Here is a 25,766-nt window from a genome sequence, read left to right on the forward strand (position 1 = left end):
TGAACCTGGGATATTGCGACTATACGCTATGCATCTTAGCCACAAAACTACCGGCACAATCATAGAGATGCTTTTTCCAACCCACTTTGCTGCGTACTTTGTTTAGGACAATAGTACCGAATGTATTGCATGCCACTCTGGTTTCACAGGAGTATCTCTAGACTGAGTCTGTGGAGCCGCTCTATATCAGTCTTTAATGCACAGGACACAGAATAAATGTCAGAACTCCTTCGCAGAGAGCTGGTGTTTCTTTGGTTCATTACACATCTCTAGTTTAGAGTCCAACACAGAGGATACAAGGCTGCACCGTCAAGTGCCGGGCGGGTCTGAGTCACGATGTGTGACGACTAACACATATTATAATATACTGATTGCAGCACCATCCCTCAGTTTCATGGCCGTGAATCTACACATACAAGCAGAAATGTATATCCAACTCATCCATCACACACTAATAAATCAATGACGACCAAATCCATGGTTAAAAATTGACTGTATTGGCTTTGGTCAGATTATCACACTATTGGTCATATCTCAGCAGAAGGTCAGTCACTCTCTCTCTCACACACACACACACACACACACACACACACACACACACACACACAAAAACAAACATACAGTATACAACACACCATGCCTGTGACATATGGCACTTTTGATGGAGATGTGACTATAAAAGCACTGCGGCATTGATGCCTTGACAACTGACAGCAGGAACATGCTTTCAGATGGAGGCTTTGTGTGGATGAGTGTGTGCAGCTTTGTCACTGATGAAGTGAAAGCTGGATGTACTCGGTGCTGCTGCTGAGTAATTGTGCGGGTCAAGGCGACTTGTTTCTAGGCTTATTATTCAGATTCTGTAACAACAGCTGCTTACTCAGCAGCAGTGAAATGAAGATTGTGTTTCTGTGGCGCAATGCTGATATTTAGAGATGGAAATAACAGTCCAAAGGTGATGAATAGTGCTGCCTGGTGGGGGAGCCGCTCTAATCTGAGAAGTGGGAGGGAGAATTTTGTGCTCCCCGAAGACTAGCAGGTAATAAAGCTAGGGTTGCGTACATGTTTGACCTATTAGAGGTAATTATGCACCATTAATAAAGAGAAAGACGTGAGCCAGATAAAGAAGAGGCTTTTCAAAGGACTGACTTGCAACTCCACATTAGTGAGTGCTAATATATTGTAAACAAAATGTATAATTCAAATTATGTCTTGGCAAGAAAGATGGCACCCTAAGTAATACTGATCAATAACTGCCAGATGAACGCAACCAGACTTTGCCGTAACTCAACAAGACACCCATGTAAAGGTTTTCTCTTTACAACCTGGCTAGATCGGTCTGGCACTGGGTAGCTCTTCATTCAGTCACTGAATAGGGTCCTTGACTTGATTCTTGACTCAAAATCAGCCCTAACAGATTCCTAACATGTTTTGAAAAGGTGGAATGCTACCTTTCAGTAGGAAAATATGAACACACAAAGAAGACTCAGGACTGTGAGAATGATAAAAAAAAGAGACAAAAAAAGAAAGTTAAGATGCAAAGTATAACAGGTAAAACTGTTCGCTAAATGTTCGTAAAAAGCTGATTTACATTTCTACTGGGGAAACCTATGTGTTATCTAGGGTTTCACTAGGTGGACAGAGAAGAGAAGCGATGGACGGGCAACTCCAAAGGACAGCAAGCACATCAGCGTCCTCCCATTGACCATGACAATAGAAACAACAGTATCAAAAGGTCAGGAATTCTTTTCTCCAGGACAGACAGAGGGGGATGCAGGGGGAACATTAATTGGGAGCGCTGCGGCGTCATTGTTGTTGACACAACCAAGATGGACAATGTGCGCTGTTCGAACCAGGAATTTTTATAGCCAATTCTTTGCACCACGCGTTGAAGGATTAAAAATAGAAAAATGGGAGAGAGATAATAAAACAGCGAGTGCTGGAAAAAAACGGCTTTCATGTCTCGGTATGAAGAGGACATTAAATGACCTGTAACATGACAATATTCATTTATTACCAAGAGGAGGAAGACAGGTACAGAGTGCTCTCTCTGTGCCTCTCTTTGGACAAACTAATATCACCACATTGAATGGTAGGAGTGGTGCCTATTATTCTCAATTCTATGTCTTAATTCTATTTTCAAAGATTAATAATTTGGTCAAAATGTCAATAAAAGTTTGTTTTAAAAAAAAAAAAAAAAAAGCCCGAGGTAGCGTTTTCAGGTTGCTGCTTTGTGTTCCAACCAAGGATATTCAATTTACAATGACAAACAACAGAGAAAAGCAGTAACTTATTACATTTTAGAATCTGAGACAAGTATGTCTGGCAGTTTTGCATTATTTACTTTCTTTTATTCATAAAAATTGTTTTTCCTTTTTTTATTAACTGACTAGGCAACCAGTCAATGTAGCATTCGAGCACTATAGTACCTATTTTCAGATACAGATAAATGTCCAACCAACAGCAGGAACATGCTGTAGCTCATGTGACTCAGGCTTCAAACTAACAACTATTTTCATTATCAATTAATCTACCAATTATTTTCTCAATTGACTGAGTATTCCTTTGGTCTGTAGAAAGTCAGCAAACAGCAAAAAAAAAAAATTCCATCACAAGGTCACAGAAGCCCAAGGAGAAAATGTCGTAGTTTGTCCAACTGACAGTCCAAAATAGAGAACTTAGAACCAATGTTTGTCTTTTTTTTCTCTTTGCTTCTTAATATTACTTCAATGATTATTCACTGATCAAAATTATGGCAGATGCTTTTCTGTCAAGCAACTATCCAATTAAACAACTAATTGTTTCAGCTTTAGATGTGACATTACAAGATATGTCAATTGTAGTAACAATTTATAAGAAAACATCAGTCTCTCAGAATCAGAGCAAGGGCTTCTGTTACCATGTCACAAAAAAAAAAAAAAAAAACCCACAGATTCAGAAAGTGAATTATTCACTGACATTAGGCTCAGCTGACCTGAATACAGCATGGCCATAAGACCTGCCAAATTTTTGATAGAGAGATTTTTCAACTGCAGAATGTTTCATACCACTTTTGTTGTTGCTTTTCTATCTACAAGTATACTGGGAGTACACTAAGCACGTAATTCAAAGTCTTTCTTTGGGGTCCATCAAAAGGCATTCTGCCAAATTACAGACTAAAGTAGAAGTACCGGCAGGCGAAAGTGCATACAATAAAAAGCCAAATAAGAGGAGATGTATTAGTGTTTGGGGAGTTATCCTTCAACAAATTGAAACTGCAGTGTGAGCAGCATAGAAGGTGCCAGAGAGAGAAACACTGGCAGTGCCAACAGGCATAATGGCATTAAGGCTCACTAATAAGGGGGAGAGGGCTAGTCCGCCCTAAGGCTGAAAGACTGCAGTATGCACACAAACAGACTGCCTTCACCCATCCAAGAGCCATTTCCCAAGGATTTACAAATACACAAAGGCCGGCATCCAACTCCCACGCTCCACACCGCAGCCTGCGTGTACAGGGCGGGCCCGTCAGGAAAAGCAGCTTCCTAGAGCTGTGTATTTAGAAGTGTGTGTGTTTGTACAGGGCAGTAATGAAGGCCATAAACAAGCCAAAACAAGATCAAAAACTTCGAATCTCATTTTCAAGTCTGATTTAATCTTGATGTTATTTTTCCTCAAATTTTTAACTACTTCTTCTATCTTCTGTTGCGTTACATTACTTCTGCCTTTGATGTTGATAAAGTAAATACAGGACTCTAAGGGTGAAGATTGTCTCAAGCAATGTAAGCAATGGATAATGAACAAAGCCTGGTGGTTCGCTTGATAAGCAGCCCAAACTATTCATTCCAACTGCACTGATTATAGGCTACGTGCAGGAAACAATGAAGGTCAGCTGCCAAAATTCCACCTAATGCATTTGAGGGAAAAATAAAAACTAGAAAAATGGCCAAGAAAGCAAAAACCAGAGGCCCAAATGGAGTATAATAGCCATTGTTTGGCACTATTGATCTATAACAAATAACACCTTTATCATGTATAAAAGCTATCATTGTTCCAACTACAGATCCCGAAGACAACATTGAACTGCAGCTGCTCCTCAACCACGACTGCAGGCATCTGAAACAATGTGGCTACTGGCTGTCACAGGAATGTGTAATTTCTCTCCTAACATGGCTACCACTGTAAATAATATCCACATTAACTAAATCCACATCAGCAGCATAACCTGAAGTGTTCAAGTGACTCATTAAAATTCCCAGTCTGGGGAATCCCTTTGATTCAAACGGTACCTCACAACCAGGGGGATTTTCTTTACAAATTTTAGTAGCAAATTTTTACAAAAAAAGGAAGTAAAGGTTCACTGGTTTACGGTATGAAGAAAATTGCAGAACGGGGAATGATGAAATGGCATTTTAACAAATCCATGTGTTCTGAAAATGGCTGAATTTCACTAAATAATTGCGAATTTTTCCATATTTTCCCTGGCATACTAGGACAAGATCAAGTAGATCACATGTTGAAAATAGATATTTTTTGCAGTGTATATTCACAAAGCCATATTCTTGCAAGAGACGCCTGAAAAATGGATAAACACTGATTTTGTGATACCGGGTCCAATGTGAAGACACATTTCCAGTATGACTTATTATCACACCAAACTCTACGAGGGGGTAAGAAAAGAGCCTGGAAGGCAACAATGACAGTCGAAGCTCCTGTTGGCTTCACAGTTCCCCGACCCTCGATAAATGCTGCAGTGCACCGCCGCCATCTTACTTCTCCATTCTCTACCATCTGACCGAAATATGTGGGAGAGCGTCAATAATGTTGGTTTCTCCGTGGAAAGGGTCGTTTTCACGGGTTCATTTATTTTTGTTTAAACCGGCACCAGGCGTCGAGTCCTCACCGCGAGAGAACAAGACGTCTTATTGACTTATTACCATTCCCAAAACACGCCCACTCCCCTAAAATGAGCCCTCGGGATATGGAAAATGAGACAATACGCTCGTTATTCATTTCACTGTAATGATTTTAATCAAGATTAAATTAGCCCAAAATGACCAGTAAACGACCGACCCACAACGGCAACGTCCAGTAACATTTGCGCAGTATTACTGAGGGGGTAAATAATTTCCTGCCAAACCTAACTTGTTTGGAAAAAAATTTAAGTCAGAGAAAAGCAAGTTGCTTCCCGGTTTGAAACGACATATTACGGGGGCAGCTTTAAATCAAGGGTGTCGGGCATTCTCCCTTTATTGCCACATAGTCTCAATAAATCAGTTCCCACAGGCTTGAGAGGGGACTTTGCCCAAGAAGACATTACGGAGTGCGTCGGGAAAAGGGTATTTCCATTAAATACGTGTCATTTATTTCCATCGCTTGCTTCTGGGGAGATTAACTACAAATAAAACAACGGCAAATACTGATATAAATATCCGACTGGTGCCGTGATATTGTACCAAACTGTGTGTATTTGGAAATATCCAAGTGCTCACAATCAGTGCCAAGTTAGCTAGCTTTTTCAATGACATTTCCTGTTAAAACTTTCAACATAAAACGACAGGCAAGCAATCGACTCTTTATTTTTATTTTTATTTTATTCCAGTGCACTTGATGCGATATTCGAAGTACCAATGTGGAAATTAAAAAGAGTTTAAATAACCATTAAGATATTTTGGCTTTTACATAATTTTGACATCATTACCTTCATCAGATTGGATTCAGTATGGCTATTTTGCAAAGAACACGCAACAGCATATTATGACACCAAATATGCCAGTTTATTTGTGGTTTGATACAATTTCGTGACTTGACTTGATATCGAAATTGGATGTTTTTAATTATCTTCTTGCTCACCCAAACATAATCTACGTTTCGTGCTTAAAACTACTACCGCTCGGCTTCCGGAGTTGTTGTAGCTAACGGTAGCTAACTTGACTCAGCTGGCAACAATATGGTGGAAAATACAAAAAAAAAAATCTGACCAAGAAAAAAAAAAAAAAAAAAAACCCAGATTTTTCTTACCTCGGCAGCCAGAGTCGAAGCCGCTACAGCCAGCAGCAGTAAAGCTACTCGGTCCCCCATGTCGTTTCGCGGACACGACGCTCCTCAAAGCAGCGTTTCGCCGAGCGGTTTTAACGTTTGCGTCGGGTGAGGAACAGTGTGCTCTGCGCCGGTGACTCCCGTTGTCTGATGGTGAGTGATACCGAGGCTGCACAGCTGCTCAGCGCCGGATCACCTGACCACAGCAGAGTGGGATTAACACACACACACACACGCACACAGACACACACGCGCACACACACACACACACACAGTTTCTCCCTTGTACTCTACCTTCCGACGCGCACGCATTTGTCTTTTATTTACACACGCTCATACATTGTTGATTATTCATATGAATAAATGTGACTGTAGATGTCGATGTTCATACTTCAAAATAAATAAATAAATAATAAAAAGTCGTTTTAATCACATTTTTAATTACAACACAGCCACTGAGACAGTAAGGAAACACTTAAAATCATTTACCTGACACATGATTAATACGGTCAAATCCCTTCCATCATTCACAATCATCCATCAAATGAATTAGTCATAGCACAGTGTGGTCAATTCACTTTCAATTGCAAACCTTAATGAGCCTACAACTGCAATTCAAATGGTGAATGCGTCACAAATTTTCGAGAGTCTTGCAAAAGGCAAAAGATTTACAATTTTTCCTTTTCAAAAGAGAATCCATTTTGGTTCAGCTGAACGTGATGTGACCCCAGTTCAGTTTTCACACGCGCATCGTTTCAAGTAAGGCCATAACCCAACAGCCCAGTCCTTTCAAGTTTTCCATGCCATTAAGGTCAGTATTATTCTGCATTATGTTCAAGCCTTTGTGTCTACACGACAGGTCCAGACCTGACTTGTTTAAAAACAGCTTTAATCATCAAACTTCCACCTAAGTCACTGGCATAAATCAAGCTTAAAAAAAAATTTAAAAAGGGAGGGGGGGGTGATCATTTCCATAAAAGCAGAGTCTAAATTGTCTCCTGGACAGACTTTTGCCTCCATGCTGACAACAGTGGTCTTCCCCTTCGTCAAAGCCGCACACTGCCTTTGATGTGCACAGGCAGCGAGATGGTTACGAATACTGGTCATTAGTGGGGAAAAAAGTACCGGCTGCGGGCTAGCTGCAGAACGTGCACATGTTGGGGCCTTCTTTGGGCCTCCTGAGCCACAGCATGTTAAATTATTACCCCCCCCCCCAAAAAAACACCATTTGGTCCAGACTCCTGCCGAACCAAATATGCACTAGGCCTCCCTTTTTGTTTTAATGCCGAAATTTTTTTGGCTCCCTAGAATTGTCTTTAACCCGAATAGTTAACAACATTGCTTTATAGGCCAGAAGTGTACAGTCATCTCCGGGTCTGGGGAACCGGGCCACCGGAGTTTCTTTGGAGCCGGCCGGTGGCTGGCCTGCGCGGCAGGGATTTCACTTGCGGGTGCAGCCCGGGTAGGGAGGAGGAGGGGAGTAGTTGGCGGGCCGAGGCTGGGTTGGGGTGTAGGGCGGGGGGTGCAGGGAGGGAGGGTACATCTCGTAGTCGTACGTGTACGGAGGTGGAGGACCTGAATTCAAGAAGGGGAAAGAAATAAAAGATGCATTCGTTAGGTCAAAATGATTTATTTCTTCCGTAAGTACACATTTTAGTTTGGTGTGTTTAGAGGTGAATGAGGCCCATTTACACACAGGATAACTGCCCCCATTTCACAAGGAGTTTGATGGGATAGTTACACCCTCTAGTGGTTGAACTAAACGGTTGCACTCTCTAGAGGAAGGGACTCCGACGAACACCGAAGGAGGTCAAAAATATGGCACCGAGGAGTAGTTTTATTGACCACAATGCATCGGTCTTACCAGGGGGACTTGCATTATTCACTGAAACATCAAAGCAGCACAGATGAAAGAGAAGATGAATGAAGCTGGCCAAAAACGGACGGGTTGCATCAGCAAAACCTCCCATTTACGCCACTATTATTATTAATAACTCACAGTCTAACATGTTCAAAGGAGAAGCTTTGTTTTAAAAATTTCAAGTGCTGAATAATATGAATAATATAAGCACCAATTAAAATCCTATAGAAATATAGGTTAACTCAACTTTGTGGCAGTGGGGGAAAATAATAGCCCAACAGCACCTCACATCTGTGTCGCTGTAGCCTCATGCATATTCATTCTGCGCATCGCTTTGTATGTTTGAGCGGGTTTATGAAACATGATCAGAGCTGCGGGGCAGAGCGAAGAGTGGCGGTCCAGTGTAGCATGAAGGGGATACATCGAGGAGAATGAAACGCGATAAATAAATGATGAGACCCAGAAAAAAAAAAAAAAAAAAAAAAAACAGCATTCCTGGGGCTGGAAGGGTGTCACAGAGTACTAACTCTGATGAGCAGACAAAGCACTGGCAAGGAAAATGAGGAGACGTTGCCGCCGTACTTTGCTCCCTTTAAGCGTGAACGGGATGTAACAGACGTGAAACAGTCGGCTCTCTCGTAGTGCTAAAAGCCAGGTCCTTACGCCTCTTTATTTATTTATCTTTTTTACATCTGCTGTTTTCTTTTAATTTCTGGTAGCCTGAGGTCAGGAGATCTGGTTTCACCGTAGCAGAATTTGTATAATGGGCCACTGTGGGGGAAATGTAGTCAGTCACCATGAAGCCACTAATAAATAAGTTGGAACCATTTTCTGACAAGTCATACTATATAAAGTAGGTCTGCAACTAACAATTAATTTCACTACTGATTAAACTGCTATTAAAACTACTACCAACGGCCCTAACCACGAAATGCTCAGTTTATATAAGCATCAAACATATGGCATTTATGGCTTTTAATATGACTTAAATGACTAATAAGTTTTTTTTAAATAGTTGTCAAAACAATTTAGTCATACTTTATAGATCAGAAACAAATGATTCTTAAGCAAAAACTTTAATAACTTAATATTAAATTCTTGTGGCTGGTGTGTGTGTGATAAGTTGGTACCACTTTCTCATAAGTCACACCTTAAAGAGTTTAAGTTGTACCAAATGCTTTAAGATATCAGTCGTAAGAGATCATTAAGGACAACTTATATCGTGAAAACGTCTTTTGGCTGCAAATATTTTTATAAATGTGCGCGTGATAATAAGTGTGACACTTTCTTGGTTGCAACCAAAGCTTTATCCATAACAATAGAACAGTAACAAAGCAATTATTAAGAAAATGTTTTGTTGTACTGAAAAATTATTTTATCTAAAAGTGTGTGTGTGTTCCTGTAGGCCCACCTGGATAGCCCTGGGTCACAGTGTTGATGTAGGAGGTGCTGAACACCCCCACCCGCGCTCCACGCCCATTCTTCATGCACATACACACGCACAGGAACAGCGCCGCCACTGCCCCCATCAAAAACACCACGCCGAAAACGATACCGGAGATGGCAGTGCCCCTGGAAGACACACACACACACACACACACACACACACACACACACACACACACACACACATACAGTGAGCCCCCAAGTCAAGTGTGAGAGGAGGCAGCTGTCTCAAACAGACTTGATAGCAATACTTCTAAGTTGCTGCCATGGAGATTGACTGCAGCATCTGATGTAACTCTGTTGTGCGCTGTGTGTGGCAGTGTGACAGAGCGTGCGTGCACTGCTGTGTGTGTGTGTGTGTGTGGTCTGTTGCACTGCAGAGGAGTCTGTGAGTTGGCACTATGAAATAGAGGGAACACGCATCATTAACAGGTTTGTTACATCTTCATAGTCGGCATCAGTCAAGTCGTTTGTCATTGGACAGTTTTCAAGAGCAGCAGACTGACTTTTTCTGGGTCATTCCAGGTTGTGCATTAAGTATATTAGAATTAATATACCATTTTAGCAACAAGAGATTACAAACACAGGCGGATCATTATTATTGTGCCAGTTATGTAAACAAACACCTCTTTTCTTAAAAGGAAAGAAGTCTGAGAACTTGGTGAAAGTGTTAAAGCAGCTGTGCTGAATCAAGTCAGGAAGAGGTTAAAAGGTCAGCTCTTCTGAAGAGTCTCCTGGCACTTCGAAAGACAGCTGGTATGTGAGTTAGTTGTTCTCTGACATTTGAAGCAGAACTGCACCAGACCTCTAGGTGTGTGCAGATCATTCTACAAAAATGGTGTTTGTGTGTCCGAATGTTCTCCGTCATTTTCTAAAAGTTTTACACTGAAGCAAATTAGAACAACAAAAATAAATCACTCTCAGCTCCTGCAACGCATAACAAATTAGTTAGGACACCAGGGTTCTTGGAGCCAAAGCCTGGAACAGATCTCGGCAGTGCACCCTACAAAAGGGCATCTCGGCCTGACTAAGCTTACAACCAAACCGGTATTAAACCAGCTGTTTGCTTGGACCCCATTGTAACCTCTTTCACGTCTAGTTGGCAACTTACTTCAGCATTATTTGTTTTACCCCTTTGATAGTCCTATATACCTTATATTTGGATGGTCTAAAATATTAAGAGCAAAAAAAAAAAAAAAAAAAAAGCATCAATTAGCTCGTTGTATCTGTGCGTCAACTTACGAGAGGACGTCCCCTACATAGGCATAGTAGGAGCAGCAGAAAGGGGGTGATCCATCGCAGCAATACTCTATACAGCCTTCACACTGGGCCTCAGTTCCACCTGCAACACACACACACACACACACACCCACACACTCCTATGAATCTGCTATGCGGGATGTTAAAACTTTGTGGATCCAGAAGTCACCAGCACTCCCCCCGAGTGCTGGTCGATAGAGGAGGAAAGTCCTTTGCACAGATGAGGCCTGTGAGGAAAGTCTTTAAGGAACACATTAAGTTCCTCAGCGGGATAATCGAGAATAAAATAACACGGAGACATTTTTCAGCTGAACAGGGTTATAAGAAGAAGAAGAAAAAAAAAAAAACAACTTCACGGCACAGATATATTTCAAGTTGTTAAGAAGTCAAAAGCGTTCCCTTGTAATAAAAGAAGCTCTTAAAGAACCGAGTCCTGGTATCTGGGGAACTTTTTAAACCTTTACCTTGATGAAAAATATAACTCGAATGCTATAATGAAACCCTTCATGAACTCACCTCAAAAGCACACAACCTCAACCAGCAGCCTCTATTTATACCTTCAAAGTGTTTAAAAGCACGATGACAGCTGATTTATTACGAGCTCAGAGAACTGGAGAGGCACTTTTTAAAAAGAAGCTATCAATACCTGTGGAGCGTCCAGGGAAGATAAAATAAAAAGATCTCTGTGATGAACTCACACGGGGACCTTGGGTTTTGCTCCAGTAAACCCAGCCACCCCCGATAACCTCTATTACCGTATTTAAGATTTTTTTTTTTTTTAAATATCAGTCAGATTGGGACACAAATTAAAACAGCTTGGAGATTTGAATAGGTCTCCACTTAGAGCACCGAGAGGAAGCTTGTGTCTGCAATCTTCGCGACTTTCTGCCCTTCTCGAATTCAGATCACGATCACAAATGGACTCACATATGTTACCTAGTGCGGCGCAAAAGATCACACGGCAACGAGCCACCATTGCCTTGTGACCGCTAAGCAGCAGCTCACTGAGGTAAGAGTAGACATGCATGATTTATTTTTCCAGGTCTGGGCCGACTGAGGCAGCAAATCAGCCCACATGGCCGACCAGCTGAATCAAGCACCGTAGGCAGCAAACTGGCGGAATCTGACACATCTATGACACTGCCTGAAAAATTAGCACATTTCTTATGAGGATGTGTCGTTATTAATGGGTTTGGACCGTTTTTTGTTGTCAAAATAACCTTGCTCTTTCAGGTTTGATGACATGAGAGCTGCAAAAAGGGGGTTTGGTTCTGTTACTAAGTCTCTTTGTGAAAGGTTTTTCTCGTTTGGCGGTTGGTTCGTCCGTCGGGAGGATATAGCGAGTCTCCTCGAAGGGATATGGATCAGTTGACTGATCAGCTTTGGACCCAGGAACAAATGTTTGGATTTCAGCAGTGATTGATTTATACATTTACACCATTTTTACAGTTGATTTAAATATAGAAATCTGAGCAGAAAAAAAAGGATTAGTCGATCTGCTGATCATTTTGAAAACTGGTTCGTTTGAGTCATCGCTCAAGCAAAAATGACAAATATTCACTGGCTCCAGCTTCCCAAATATGAAGATCTGCTGCTTTTCTGTGTCTTGTAGAATAAAAAAAAAGGGAATATATTTGGCTTTTGGAAAAAAAAAATGCAATCTGATGATCTGTGTTGCTGAAAAATTGCAACGGCTATTTTTTCAGAAAGCAAATCGGTACAAACTGGGGGCACAGATTTATGAACAGTGTGGAGATTCACTGTGTAGGATCCAGCATTTCTGGAGCTCGATCCATGCTAGAGACTCACAATAAGGATCTCTCTGCCTCTTCTGCTGCAAATTTGCCCAGTCCTGAGAGTCCCCAGTCTGTATGACTGAACTAAACTCCTGGAGTACCCCCCCCTTAACGGCGACACCGACAGCTGCTAAGGAGCTGACGGCGGCTACTTTACAACTGGACACGGAGACGGTGTGAAAACGGTGCAGGACCAACACGGGACTGTGAACCTCAGTGATCCAGCAACTGAATTCATTACTTTTTGAGTGGGGATACATTCGAACGGGGCCACAGTATGACTGGCATGTACTTGTGTTAGGATATCTTAAGATCCATGATCCAACATCATTTACCCATACACCCCCCCCCCCCCCCGCTCAGCCAAAGCCTATACATTCGAAAGCATTGTACACACAGCTGTGCCTCTCAGTGTACTTGTCTCAACCTGCTGCCACGACACGAGCCTCTCTCATCTGAGGGCCTTTTTTCCCCCCCGTGAGCTGCGGGATCTGTGCTTCTCGCTGTCGCGTCGAAGGGCTGAAGTCTTCCCCAATCCGACTGAAGGACGCTGCAAAGAAAAAAAACAAAACTCTGCGCGTATGCGTGCGTGACTTTGCTTGGGATCTGCGTTCTCTCAGGAGTCACTCACACTTAAATGATGTGTGCCTGGAGGGCATGTATGCGCATATCCAGGCACTGGTTCTCACACACCCTCACACACACACACACACACACACACATACAGGTAGAAAACTAAGGAAATAGAGCGCTGCCTTTTAATTACTGCAGCAGGATGCAGTGGAGAAAAACTTACTTTTTTCCTGCAAAAAAGTCTTTACAACTTAGATAAACTCTGTTACTCAGAAAAAAATAGAAAGGGAAACGTGCTTTTTCTGTGATTGAAGCGAGGTTTGATGGATGTTTCCTTTATGATGGGGGTCACAGTCAACCCACCTTTTTTATTTAACCCTGCCTCCCTGCTTCCAAGCTGTGATATTTCCATGTAAATGCCTATAGGGAGGTCCCATCAGCAGACTTCTGGCGTGCTCTGTCTGGGTGGTCCTCAGAGGTCCTGGCTCCTGTCTCTCCACACGCTGGGAGACAATGCCACTATGTTCTTCACCCCCCCCCCCCAACCTCTTTCCACACACACACACACACACACACACACACGCACGCACGCACAGCGCCAACTAGCACTGTACCGCAGCGCTGACTCAGATGAAAAGTTTCCAGCAGTTTTCGTGCTTTGGCTGCGCCTTCTGTGGAAGAAATGTCACCTCAACTGGTGCTTTCCTGGATTAAAAACGCTGTGATCGCGGACTTAAAAAAAAAAAAAAAAAGACTCCCCCTGACGACCTGTAGTTTCAAATCACTATCCCCTTTTCTCCAGCGGCTCATTTCCTGGGGCTGGAGGAGCCCCATCACTCACTGGACATGAAGAAGTCCCATTAAAGCCGAATTGGAGGTAAATTATTCACGTGTAGGTGCTGGAGACGAAGGTGGGAGAGGATTCGAACCGGCGAAACGAAAAACAAACAAAACAAACAAAACAAAACTCACCGGTGAATAAACAAAGCAGCAGCGAGTTTCTCAGCCACTTCCATCTCAGCGCCTGCGTCGTCGTCGTCGTCGTCCTCCGCCTCCTCCAGAGGTTTTCCATGCTCCCGCTCTCTCCCCGCGCGCCCACTTCGCGGCTCACTTTCTCGACCGGCGACACCGGGTAACAAGAAGCGCGCCCCTCCGGTGCTTCCAGCAGTCACCTATTGGGCTCCTCGGGGAGCATCGTTGTATCTCGGCCCGGGGGAAAGCGGCGAACTGCTGGTTATGACTTCGGGGTTATTTTTCAGTTTCTTCCCTCCTCTTCCTCCTCTTCCTCCTCCTCCTCCTCCTCCAAAGTGAAGCCCCGTGTGTTTGTCCCTCCACGTGTGGCCCCGCGCGTCTCCGCCGTCTCCGTCCCCCGTCCGGTCCCCACACCTCCGACTGACTGCTGCTAGGTTTTTATTCCTCTCCCCTCCCCCGCCGTCCCCCGTTTGCTCTAATTACCCCGAGTTTATACTGAGAGAGAGAGAGAGAGAGAGAGAGAGAGAGAGAGCGATGTATGAAGTCAACCACGATATGGAAAAAAGACTTCTGGTCGACAATTTCAAAATAAGACTCTAATTGCTACCTATAGCTATGTCAGTCTAATTCAGACAAATTGATACTTTACTAAATTCTCTATAATCTGCTCACTCTTCACAATATGCACGGGCATAAACTATTATCATTATCGTGCATAAAATAATGGGGGTTTCTATATCCTTTATTCTGAATACATTGTAAATGGATGTTAGCAACCCCAGAAATTATGGCCATGCTGTAAAAGTGGCCCTGTTACCGTCTACGCCGATAAACCCCACAAAACAATTCAGCAGCTGGCAGTAATATCCCGCAGGTGCTCGTTTGGGTTGCGACCCGGTGATGATTTGCATCGCTTTTAAACTCATCAACCCATTTAGTGAGACCGGGTGCGAGGCCCTGATGTGGAGGCATCTGCGCCCGTCATGCTCCTCCACTCCTTTGCTCGGGCTTTGCAGCGCGTAGAACAAGAACCACGGCCGATAGCTCAGATCCATCCCTCTCCTTGGAGAGTACCTTCCCAATCTTCCAAATCAAGTATCTTCAAATCCCACTGCTCCTTATCCCCGTTTATTTAGTTTTGACTGATTTGATAGAAAATGTTGCAACGTCATTTCTTTACAAATGAATAAACAAAAGGAAAAAAAAACATTCTGTCTATAGATTCCTTTGGTAATAGTCATATTTAACGGATTTTAATTTCGTTTAAGCTTTTATTTTGAAGGTTAAACGATCTGTTTTCCGATCTTATTCTTGTTGTGTCTGTCCAGCTTGACTGAACAGGAGGAAAAAAAACGTGTGCATGGGTTTCTACGCGCGTGCTCGCGCGCACGCTCGTGCTCGCACCGTGCTCAGAGTCCCGTGCCACACACGCTCCCGTCTCATCACGACCTTGACGAAAGAGGGTCATCGCATCCGGCTTTCACACCTGTCGGACTCGGGGCTATTTTCAGGAACCGAAAAAAAAACACAACAGGAACAAGTTTCTCGTTGGGTTCTCAATGTCAGAGAAGAGGTGACCTGAAAACCTCCTCCTCTCCACACCTCGGCTGAAGACACGTACCACGTCCAAACCCCTCGAACAGGCACATTAGACCAAGGGCAGCCACTTGATACGATTAGAGGGAGTCTCTGTAGTTTTGATACGGCGAAATGAATTCCTCCTATCCGCGCTGGTAAGGAGGGCGTGGGGGGAAAAGCAATCCCCCGACCTCAGCTGACCATTACCCAACTCTGAAAGGGGCGGAGAGGGCCAAGGCAGGGGCCATGATGGGACACAACGGAGGAGGGGCGACATGTGAGCATGAGAGATTTTGATTTACCGTTGAAAGGGTTTCGTTTGCACCCTAGACTGGATTACCGTCTGAGCAAAAGAGGGCTACTGTCCCTGGGCCACATGGGCCCCAGAGGGCCCCCGGAGAGCTCCAGGCGCACTGTGTGTCAATTACTTTGCCCTCATTGAACTGAGTAGCGATTTCGGTTTTGTGCGCATATGTTCCACAATCTACTACAAATCCAATCAAATTACCACACAGCCACTCTGGGCCCCGCGCAGTTGTGCGCATTGCACAGAGCTGGGTTAATATGTGAGTTAATGTGGGGCCCCCAAGCAGTGTCTGACCATGCTCAGAGGACATTACCCTCCGCTAGTTAGAGCAGAAAGAAAAGTAATATCTTTGTCCAGCAACATGTAAGATATGTATTTATATATATATATACACGTATATGTATAAAAGCTTGATTAACACTGAAAGGATACCGTTGAACCAAGACAAAAGGGGCAGGGGCAGACCAAAACCCTGGTCATGGTATTTAGATATTTTGCAGCCATTTATATTTTTATGTGAAAACCTGCGACCACAGCAGCATTTCAAAGGCTCAGCAAGCAAGGAGTTGAAAGGTCAACGTCACAATGTCCCGATTGCATAAGTAATGTATGTAGGAGTCAGGACCATTATTATTATATTAATGTTGACATTTTCCTCACCGAGTTTATTAGTAAATGATATATATGTGCACAGGGATGTTCAATGTTTTTACCCCGATCACAAAAAGCTTTTGACCATAACACACAATGCGGATTCTTCTATCGAAATTTGAAAACTAGATCAAATTTGCCCCAATTTCAACAAACTTTTGCAGGAAACCAAGGGTGGCAAAAGGATGAAGGATGATTTAGCTCTTGGAAATGCCACCCACATTGAGCAGCAATGATTCATAATGCCTTCCAGATGTTTCTTTTAAGCTGTAATGATGCGACGCTGAGACATGAACAAACAAGCAGGTAAAAGAAGCAGGCACAAGTTTCATTACAGATTACAGGCGGACACATTAATGTTGACATTTTCCTCGCCGATTTTGTACTTTTATTTGTCAGTCATTAAGTCAAAAGAACTAACAAAAAAATAAAAATGAAGTATACATCCTTGCCTGCGCCAGTTGTTTAGGTTTACGGAGTGTGGTGGCACATTATGCTATTACGCAGATTACAGAGAGGGACAATTTTCTTCTTAACCATCTATAATTACGGGATAATGATTTCCTTTGTGCTGCATGGGAGCCAACAGGGCAGGAGATCATCTTCCTTAGGGCCCAACAGGAAGTGCCACATGGGCTCCAGTTTACAGAAACGGCGCTAAGGTACTTTCTGGTCTCAGCTGGGGGCCCAGAGAGATCAGGGGAGTTGCCCGACTGCATAGAATTTAAAACAAATCTCTGAAAATGTCAAAGAAAAGAGAGCTAGGTAGCGCTGTAATCATACAGTAATTTATACGCATTGTGGCAAAAATACACTGAGCTTCTAGGGGTTATTTCTGCTTTATTAATCTGTAAAGGAAAAACAGTGAATTGTACAATTCTACAAATACAAGTATAGCTCTGCTTAAAAACGGCCACTTGTTTGTCGGATTTAAAATAGTGTATCAGCCTAGCTTTGATTAGAGCAATTTTAGAGGTGGAAGTAGGGCAGATGCTCAATGGTCCGGTTAATGTGCCGTGACGTAAATGCAGTCAGCTAATACTGAGCTCACATTTAGCTGTGTTCACTCATATATATATATGGATGAAGTGGAGCTCATGTCACATGGGAATAACAGTGCCATCACTCCGACCTTTGCGGTGACTCTCCGGTGAACTAACAGAGGATTGTGCCGGGGCGATTTATATGTTCCACCTTTCTTTTCCAACCCACAGCTCTAAATTCTCTAATACTTCAGACTAACGTATAAAATCTGTTTTACAAAAGGCTCATACCATTGGATTAATAGTAATAAAAGGACATGAGAATTTTTCCTCAAGACTCAGAGGCTGGTTTGCAATAGTGGGAAACTAACCTGCTGCCCCTGACCCCAGGGGCCCCCAAAAAGGTTGCTAGGGGCGCAGCAGCTCATTGTTGCCCTCTAGCAGTTTAAATCTGGCCGTGACTGGACTGCCCTTTCCCCTACAATATCAATATTTACAGAGTGTGGAGTAATCGGCTGTCCAAATTGGATGACAGGTTGAAACACTCCCATCCAGTGGACGAAGGCTGAATTACAAAAAAATGTATTCATATTATGAGTAGTTGTACCATGCCATTCCAAATCTGTATTAAATGGTAATGGTGAGCCCCCTAAAGCTCACTGGGATCCATGAAACTTCACCAGAATCCCTCAGACATTGTGTGCGTTTGTGTGTGTGTGGGGGGGGGGGGGTAGAATTGGGGGAGGGCGTTAGGTGAGAGTTGAGGTTAGACATGAAGTTGTGGTGGTTAAAGTTAGGGTCAAGGTGTATGGACCACATTACGTCAGAGGGGTCAGTGATCAGTGCCTGTTCCAAGTTCACAGAGACAAACCACTCTGGAGACATCAGCTGCACAAGTCATTGTGATACTTTATTCATGAACCTAGGACCATATATATATAACATTGTATAAATACTCTATATATTCTACTTCCTTCTGTGATCTCAATAACAAATAAAAAATAATATTAAAAAAGCCACATGATTATATTTAACAGGCTGTACAAAAATAAATAATGTTTGGATATTCTGTACAAAAGAGAAACAAAACTTGATAGAAAAGAACAAAAACAAAGTGCCTTCGCAGAAGGCAGGAGAGACTTACTTATGAAGTAGTAGCAGGAGACAAGTCCCTCTTTAGGTCTCCACACACTCACGCATTCCTCATTCTCACACACACACACACACACACACACACACACACACACACACACACACACACACACACACACACACACACACACACACACACACACACACACACACTTCTTTGGTCTTTAAAGAGTTCCCTCATTGAAGGTTGTGTAGTTGAGGGTAAGATATGGCTAAAGGACAAAGTACGGTGTACTGAGGCATTTAGAGACAACTGGGTGTTACAATGTGCCACTGGTAAAAATAAAGCTGAAGTGCTACAGGTTTGTGATAAATAAAAGTAGACTAGTAAATCTGAACATAAACACTATGACTATGAGCTATCTTATTTTCCATACCTGATGGGGTGAGCAAGTAGATTATGAGCTATTCTCTTTCATTTGTTTCTTTATATACTCTGCAATAACCTCCCAACCCTAATGTGTCTGTCCAGCCCAGCTTGGACAAACATCCTTTACATGCATTAAAAATTTGACACACACACACACACACACAGTCTCACATCACACACGCACGCACACGCACGCACAAACGCGCGCGCGTGCACACTGACACACACACACACAAACACACACAAGCATGACATTAACACGGTAAGCAGCATGCTTTTTTTAGGAAATCAAGAATGTCCATGCTTTCTTCTCCTTGATGGGAGGCAAAATGTGCCACTGCTGTGCCGAGGACAGACGGGCAGCAATCTGTAATCAGTCTCTGTTGCTGCAATTAGGTGACAGTGCCACTGTGGTTTCGATGTCTGGCCCCGAAATAGATGGAGGGAATGAGTAAAAATGGTCAGTTACAGTCACAGTCATTGTGAACCCACTGACGTGCGGGGCTGTTAGACTATCTGGAACACATGGAAAATTGCAGCGCTCTTGCTCTGGATGTAAACATTCATCAGCCTCTTTAGATTGTTCTCAGGAAAAAGGAGGCAGTGAAGATCAGAGTTTGTAATCTGATTTCTCTCTGAAAGCTGGGTGGAAGACAGGAGGTGAGATTGGTGAAGCAGTCCTTAACAGGCACCCTGATTGCACAGTTCCAGCAGGGGTCGCGGCCGGTCTTTCGGGTCGCAGCTGTCGTGGGTAAGCGTGCGCCCATCGTGGCCGATGCAGCGCAGCTGGCGCTTGCGGAAGCCTCGGCCACAGGTCTTGGAGCATACAGACCACTCTCCGAGAAGCCAGGAGGGGCAGGGCTGGGAGGCACAGGACCGCGAGGCCAAGGGGCGCAGCTCCTCTGGACATTCCCTGGAGGGACGACCCTGGGGGTCCAGACACACCACCTCTCTCTGCTGCATGCCTCCTCCACAGGTCTGGGAGCAAGGACCCCACTCCCTCAGGGTCCACTCGGCTCCACCCACCTCTCGGATGGCATTGATGGACTGGCGGCGGCCTCCATTGTTGTTGGAGGTTGAAGGAGCGTTGTTGGGTCTGGGGGCAAAGTAGCTGTACTTAACCCGGGGCCTCGGGGCTTCCCCTACAGACAGCACCTGGATGGTGAGGGGCTCGGGGAGCGGGGCGAAGCTCCGGAGGCGCTCCAGGGTGGCGGCGGAGCCGCTGTAGCGCAGCAGTGCCCCTCGCAGGGTGATGTCTGTCTCCATGGTCATCAGTTTGTAATCGCCATTTAGCAGGTAGGTTCCGTCCTGGCGGCGCACTGCCAAGTAGCTGTGGTCGTGACGACCATTGCCCGGAGCGCGTTGCTTAACGTCCAGGTGGGTGGCACCAGCAGGGATAGTTACAACATCCTGGTAACCAGGCCTGAAGCAGAGACAGATGGTGGTCAAACTTAGTCATAAAAAAGGATTTTGACTTCCACGCTATGAAGTTTCGCTACATATTATAGGACTTTCAAGTTTAGTAAAGCAAAAAAGGTTTGTCGGATGTTTACCTGGCACGGTCCAGAGAGCCAGACACTTTCTTGCAGGTGGAGCCATCTCCACCACACACACCGCACTTATCAAAGCGTCGGCTCGAGCCAATGACCCGATCGCATCCGGCCTTGACACACTGGCCTTGAACACAAACCGAGGTGGAGTCTGGGCTGCAGGGTGTGCCATCAGCCACCTGGGGGCAGCAGAGAGACACAAATGGAACTTTTAGAGTTATGTCTGGTGAGACTGTTACGTAAGCCTGCGAGTCAAAAGGTAAAAAGTGAAAGTTTTTTTTCCCCAGCGAGGCTGTAGCTTAGGGGGCGGAGGGACATTACAATAGCTGATCTTTCAACATGCAAGTCTGCACAAGTAAAGAGACTATTATGAGATTTTCAACTTAGACCCTGAGAATCTTGTAAAGTCGTTCCAAAGCAGAGCAATAACAAACACAGACGTTGTTAATATAATACAGTATCTAGCAACTCCCACCTTAGATTTGAGGACAAAGAAGTATCCGGTCCCCTTGGCCCGGCACACCAGCTTGCAGCGGTCTTTGGGTGATACTCCAGCATACTTGGGCACCCACTCAACACCCTCTCCTGAGCCCAGCGACACTTGGGCCGACATATCGTTGTGGGCCAGGCACTGTTCCTCGCGGAACGACAAGCCTGAGAGAGAGAGAGAGAGAGAGAGAGCCAGACAGGGATTAGATTTACCTGCCAGTTAAACCCCGGCCTGCACGCTAACGTTCACGCCGATGCGCGAGGTACGTCGAAACATTCAGGCTAAACGGCTTACTGACGATTACAGCTGGAGGCATTTCAAGAGAGCATATGGAACAGGTCTCAGCTGTTATGACGAAATTCTTATCCGAGATAAATTATTTATGTGTGATCACAAAACTCTCTTACCGTTGGTATCAGGGCAGGCTTCCGTGTTACAGGAGCGGTACTGGATCCTCTTGCCCTCACAGTACTTGCCCCCGTTCTTGGGCAAAGGGTTGTCACAGGCACGGAAGGAATACTGCACCCCTCCACCGCAGGTCCGAGAGCAGTCGCCCCAGGGGCCCCACACGCCCCAGCCGCCGTTGACCGGAGTCTGAAAACACCAGAGACATAACCATTACCATTTCAAACCGGGCGGGACTCAACTGAGAGTTAAACACCGATTGGTCCGACGGCAGGCAAAGGAGAGTAGGCATGAGCACTGCATTACACTGGGTCTGGTTCCTACCTGATGCTTGGCGGCTTGGCTCTTTGTGAGACACTGTCCAGCCAGGCAGTAGCTGTCATGCCCACACGGCGTACCATCAGCCCAGGGGAAGTTCTTGGTCTGGCACACCAGCAGACCATTGGATGTGGTCACAGTGCACCACAGAGCTGCGCAGGTGGTGCTCAGGTCCGGGCAGTGCTGGGAGTCGTCGCCAAAAGTCAGTCGGCACTGATGGTCAGCGTCATAGACCGTCCCGGGCAGGGGCTGGGGAAGGGGCTGAGGTTTGACCGGCTTATCCAGCAGGCACTGACCATGGCCGTTGTCCAGGAAGGTGGTGACCATAAGGGCGGAGCAGGGGGACCATGGCTGCTGCTGGTCCAGGTTGGACAGGGTGGAGGCCATCATGTGGGACCCCCAGTGGGCACCATTGACCCCGGAACACAGCTGAGCATCATCATGAGGCATGTTGAAGACGTGGCCTGTAGGACAGAAATGAATGAACAATTCTTTAGCACGTCTGTCCTGAAAATCAAGAATATCTAGAGTGTTTGTGCTCAATTTATAACGTTCTCACACACGAGAACCTTGACTTGTTTTCCACTTACCCAGCTCGTGCGCCACAGTAAATGCCGCTTGAAGCCCGTCATCCTCAATAATTGAGCAGCTTCTGTCTGGGTCGCACACTGTGCCGACATCTGCCATGCCCAGAGTGTCGCAAGAGTGGGCACCACACAGGTCCTAATGAGGAGACAGAGAGCAGAAATGAATGTCTGAATACTCTTGAATGCCGCTTTTCACACATTCCGCTTCTGTCCATTTTCACACCTCCTCTTCTTCCACACCAACTTACTGTTCTGGTGAAGAGCACGGCGGTGTCATAGTGCTCAGGGTGGCGGTCACTCGGAGGGTTGTGCTGCCGTTGCCACTGGCAGAAGTTGCGGAGGGTCATGGCGGCGTTGGACGACACCTGAGGGCCTCGCTCCTCCTCGTACACCACCAGCAGCTTCACCACAGCCAGGCTGATGGAGTTGTGAATGCTCGGGTGGCGGTAGAGGCGGGATGCCACCGCCATGATTGTCAGGAGGTAGGGTTTGAGCCCGGCGCCGTGGAACTCGGCCATGGACTGGTCGGCCACCAGCATGATCTCCAGGTAGCGAGGGGTGGAAACAAAACGCCTGGTCCTGTGGTGGGCTGAGGGGAGAGACAGACAGGGGTCAGACCAAACTGGGTTCGCAGGTCATGTGACCGGATATCAGGTTTCAGTCCTAATTTTGCTGCGCTCTAACTGTTTGAGACGTTTGTTAGTTTGATAGTAACGCTTCAGTTTGTCCGGAACAGTCTGCAAAGCTCGGCCAGTGTTCTAAAAAACAGCTACAAAGGCTCGTTTTTCAGAGGGACAGAGGCTCCAAAGAGCGCTCCGGATGTGCCTGGGGGAGCCTGGCTGCCATGACTCAGCGTCACACCACCGACGCCCCCCCGCCTCCTCCTCAGAGTCCACATTCCTAAAATGACCTTCTCTGGTGGAAAAATTATGCGGGTGAGGAAGGGCGAGGGGGAGAAAATCCTCTCTGGGGAAAAATGTCTGCCGGTGCTCGTAGTACCAGGAGGCGAGTTTAAACGTCTCAGCACTGCCGGTCTCTGGCTGGCCCCAACCCCGCAGCTCCCCTCCCCTCCCCTCCCCTCCGTCACTCCTCCTCCTCCTCCTCCTCCTCCTCCTCTTTCTCCTTGGAGAAGTCGCCCCCCCACCACCCCCCACCCTTCCTCTTCTCCAGCGCGTAGACGGCGCTGTCAGAAAGGTAGCCGAGTCCATTGCGCATGCCGCGCACCCCTCCGGCTGACAGCCCTTTGGTCTGCGCATGAACTGTAGTCACTCACTTAAGATACGTTATCTGCTTGCTTGCATTCAGCTGTAGATACGCTGAATGGATTTCAGGACATTCTATAGAGTAAAGAATTTACTTTCTTGGTGTTTCCTTGGCCACGTTTAAGCTTGGTCTAATGTGAGAGGACAGACAACGCGCCTGTAATAATGTGTAAAGTGTGTGTGCAGTATTCCTGCAGCCTTACCTGTCTGCTCTGCGTCAGCGGCTCCGTGCCTCGCTTCTTTCTCCAGATTCTTTGGCACTCTCTCCTCGTCCTCGTTGACCCCGCACTTGGAGCTCCCCTCCTCAGCCAGAGCGGCCCGACCTCTCCGGCGGATCGCGTGGACGTCCTCCTCGGTGCCCAGGAAGTCACTCGAGTTGAGGGGCTGGATAAAGTACTCTTCGCCCTGAAAGTAGAATCCGCCCCTGAGGCCGTGGCACAGGTTGAGCGCAGCGGCGGAGCTCTCCTCTCCGTTCACCGTGCCCGAGAAGAAACACCCCGGCTCAGCTCCGCCGCTGGGTTCTTGGGTCGGCTCGGACTCGGGACTACCCACGACGTGGAAGACGAAACCCGGCGCCAGGAAGGTCTGGTCGGGCTCTAGCTGCAAGACCAGCTCGTTGCCAAATACGTCCAAACGGTACACCCTCATCTCCGCCTCCTTCTCCTTCTCCTCTGCGGAGAGAGTCCGCCACGGTTCGGCTTCGCTCTCCGACCGGGCAGTCGAGTAGAGTCTGACCGGCACCACGGTGCTTTCCTCCCAGGCGCCGTGCGCCGCGCCGACGCACAGAATAAAACCAACGGAGACGTGTAAAAACCACATCATATAACCGCGAAATCCGACAAGTGAGAAATCGATAATAAAGTCTCTATGAGGAAGCAAGTAAATCCTTTAAAAAGGTTTTCCGCTATAAGCTACAAACCCCAGACTTCCACAAAACTGTCCGGACGCATAAAACTCTAAACAGGGATCAAATCCAGTGCAAAACTCATTTAAGGTTTATGTGCAGGTCTGACTTGTTGCAAAAAGTCCTTTCATTAAATGAAGATAAAAGCTGGATCTCAGCGGTAAATTCCAACGGGTCTTTCCCTCTTTAAAAAAAACCCCAGCAGCTGTCTCGGTTTTTAGCTCTGACTTTGAGTTCGGGGCAGGTTTTTCGCTCTGCCGGCCCGTCTCGTCTGTTCTCTGCTCTTGCCTTGCAGTCAGACCGGAGCCGGTCCCTGCTATATATCCCCCAGCCCCGGGACCACCCCTTTCCTGAGGGCCCTTTGATCTGAGAGGGGCCAAATCTCGTGCGCAAGGAAAACGCACCAGCGACCCGGAGCGTTGCCATAATAATCAATCATTGTGAGTATAGAGAGCTTTTGGGCAGAGAAGCTTTTTTTTTTTTTTTTCTTCAAACTTTGCTTGTGTGTCACAAGATGTACATATACACCCACAGCCCCTGAGTGTTATTACTGAACATATTCCATTTCTATTTATCATGTAGCCGTGTGGATCATTTCCCTCACAAGTGCCATCGGTGTATTTATGTGAGTGGCCCTAATAAAAACCAAACCTCGGACTTTGGCACCGATGATGTGCTCTACTTTCTGACCTACTGAGTTACGTGCGTTTATTACACCTCAGCCTATTCCAACACAAATGAGGGTGACAGGCGGCAGTGGCCGACGGTGGAGCGGTGTTGTGGTGTCAGTGCAACTGGAGAAGGGGGTGACGGCAGCGGGTCGGGCAGGGCAACCGTACCGCGCGGGCCGGGGCTTCCGGGGGAGCCGCACTCGCCTCCTCCGCGCCAAGCCGGCTGTGGTGCGCCGCGGCCGGGTTCCGCCGCTCCGCTCACCGGGGAGAGGGAGCGGAGAGGGGGCCGCCGAGGTCTTAAGGTGGAGCGGCTCCTCAGCCGGGCTGCCTCTGCGCTCACACCGAGCCGGGCAGAGCCCCCCCCCCCCGCGCCCGGACTGCTCCTCGTCTCCATGAGACAGGAAGGGTTTACGCTGGAGTTTCATTAGAAATAACTGGCAAAGCAAGAGGCCCCATTATCAACAGTGCACCGAGGGACATCACAAAGAAGCCAAACTCCGTTCGCAGCAAAGAAAAAAAAACTCTTTGTCCGATCATAGATGGTTCAAAAACAGCTATGGAGAGAAAATGAGTAAAATAATCTTTCGATTATTTTGAAAAGAACTGCACATCACA

At 45.9% G+C, this 25,766-nt stretch overlaps 3 protein-coding genes across 4 annotated transcripts in view; all 3 read right to left on the reverse strand.

The window, feature by feature from the left end:
* Positions 1-6,192, reverse strand: part of appa (amyloid beta (A4) precursor protein a) — a 34,197-nt gene extending 28,005 nt beyond the window's left edge. For both annotated transcript variants that reach the window (XM_040141911.1, XM_040141910.1), the window contains exon 1: positions 5,998-6,192. In XM_040141911.1, the coding sequence (XP_039997845.1) occupies positions 5,998-6,057 (60 nt within the window). In that variant the 5' untranslated portion in view covers positions 6,058-6,192. The remainder of the gene's footprint in view (positions 1-5,997) is intronic.
* A 243-nt stretch (positions 6,193-6,435) lies between these two features.
* Positions 6,436-14,374, reverse strand: cyyr1 (cysteine/tyrosine-rich 1). Its single transcript, XM_040141776.1, has 4 exons — positions 13,924-14,374; positions 10,565-10,664; positions 9,288-9,448; positions 6,436-7,590 (listed from the first exon to the last, which is right to left on the reverse strand). The coding sequence occupies exons 1-4, from the start codon at positions 14,021-14,023 to the stop codon at positions 7,457-7,459; spliced, it is 495 nt and encodes a 164-aa protein (XP_039997710.1). The 5' UTR covers positions 14,024-14,374; the 3' UTR covers positions 6,436-7,456.
* A 3,964-nt stretch (positions 14,375-18,338) lies between these two features.
* adamts1 (ADAM metallopeptidase with thrombospondin type 1 motif, 1) lies at positions 18,339-24,757 on the reverse strand. Its single transcript, XM_040142259.1, has 8 exons — positions 23,780-24,757; positions 22,563-22,903; positions 22,318-22,450; positions 21,734-22,191; positions 21,412-21,598; positions 20,990-21,168; positions 20,518-20,693; positions 18,339-20,387 (listed from the first exon to the last, which is right to left on the reverse strand). Exons 1-8 carry the CDS (start codon positions 24,396-24,398, stop codon positions 19,646-19,648), a joined length of 2,835 nt encoding a protein of 944 aa, XP_039998193.1. The 5' UTR covers positions 24,399-24,757; the 3' UTR covers positions 18,339-19,645.
* Positions 24,758-25,766: the final 1,009 nt, after the last annotated feature.

The sequence above is a fragment of the Xiphias gladius genome, chromosome 13, assembly GCF_016859285.1.
Source record: "Xiphias gladius isolate SHS-SW01 ecotype Sanya breed wild chromosome 13, ASM1685928v1, whole genome shotgun sequence".
Taxonomy (NCBI): Eukaryota; Metazoa; Chordata; class Actinopteri; order Istiophoriformes; family Xiphiidae; genus Xiphias; species Xiphias gladius.

Coding starts and splice junctions, on each gene's coding strand:
- cyyr1 (XM_040141776.1), bottom strand. CDS start 14,023: ATGGAAAACCTCTGGAGGAGGCGGAGGACGACGACGACGACGACGCAG. Junction 10,665..13,923: donor GCTGCTTTGTTTATTCACCG/GTGAGTTTTGTT, acceptor TGTGTGTTGCAG/GTGGAACTGAGGCCCAGTGT. Junction 9,449..10,564: donor TATGTAGGGGACGTCCTCTC/GTAAGTTGACGC, acceptor TGTGTCTTCCAG/GGGCACTGCCATCTCCGGTA.
- adamts1 (XM_040142259.1), bottom strand. CDS start 24,398: ATGATGTGGTTTTTACACGTCTCCGTTGGTTTTATTCTGTGCGTCGGC. Junction 22,904..23,779: donor CGCTGACGCAGAGCAGACAG/GTAAGGCTGCAG, acceptor CTCTCCCCTCAG/CCCACCACAGGACCAGGCGT. Junction 21,169..21,411: donor AGCCTGCCCTGATACCAACG/GTAAGAGAGTTT, acceptor TCTCTCTCTCAG/GCTTGTCGTTCCGCGAGGAA.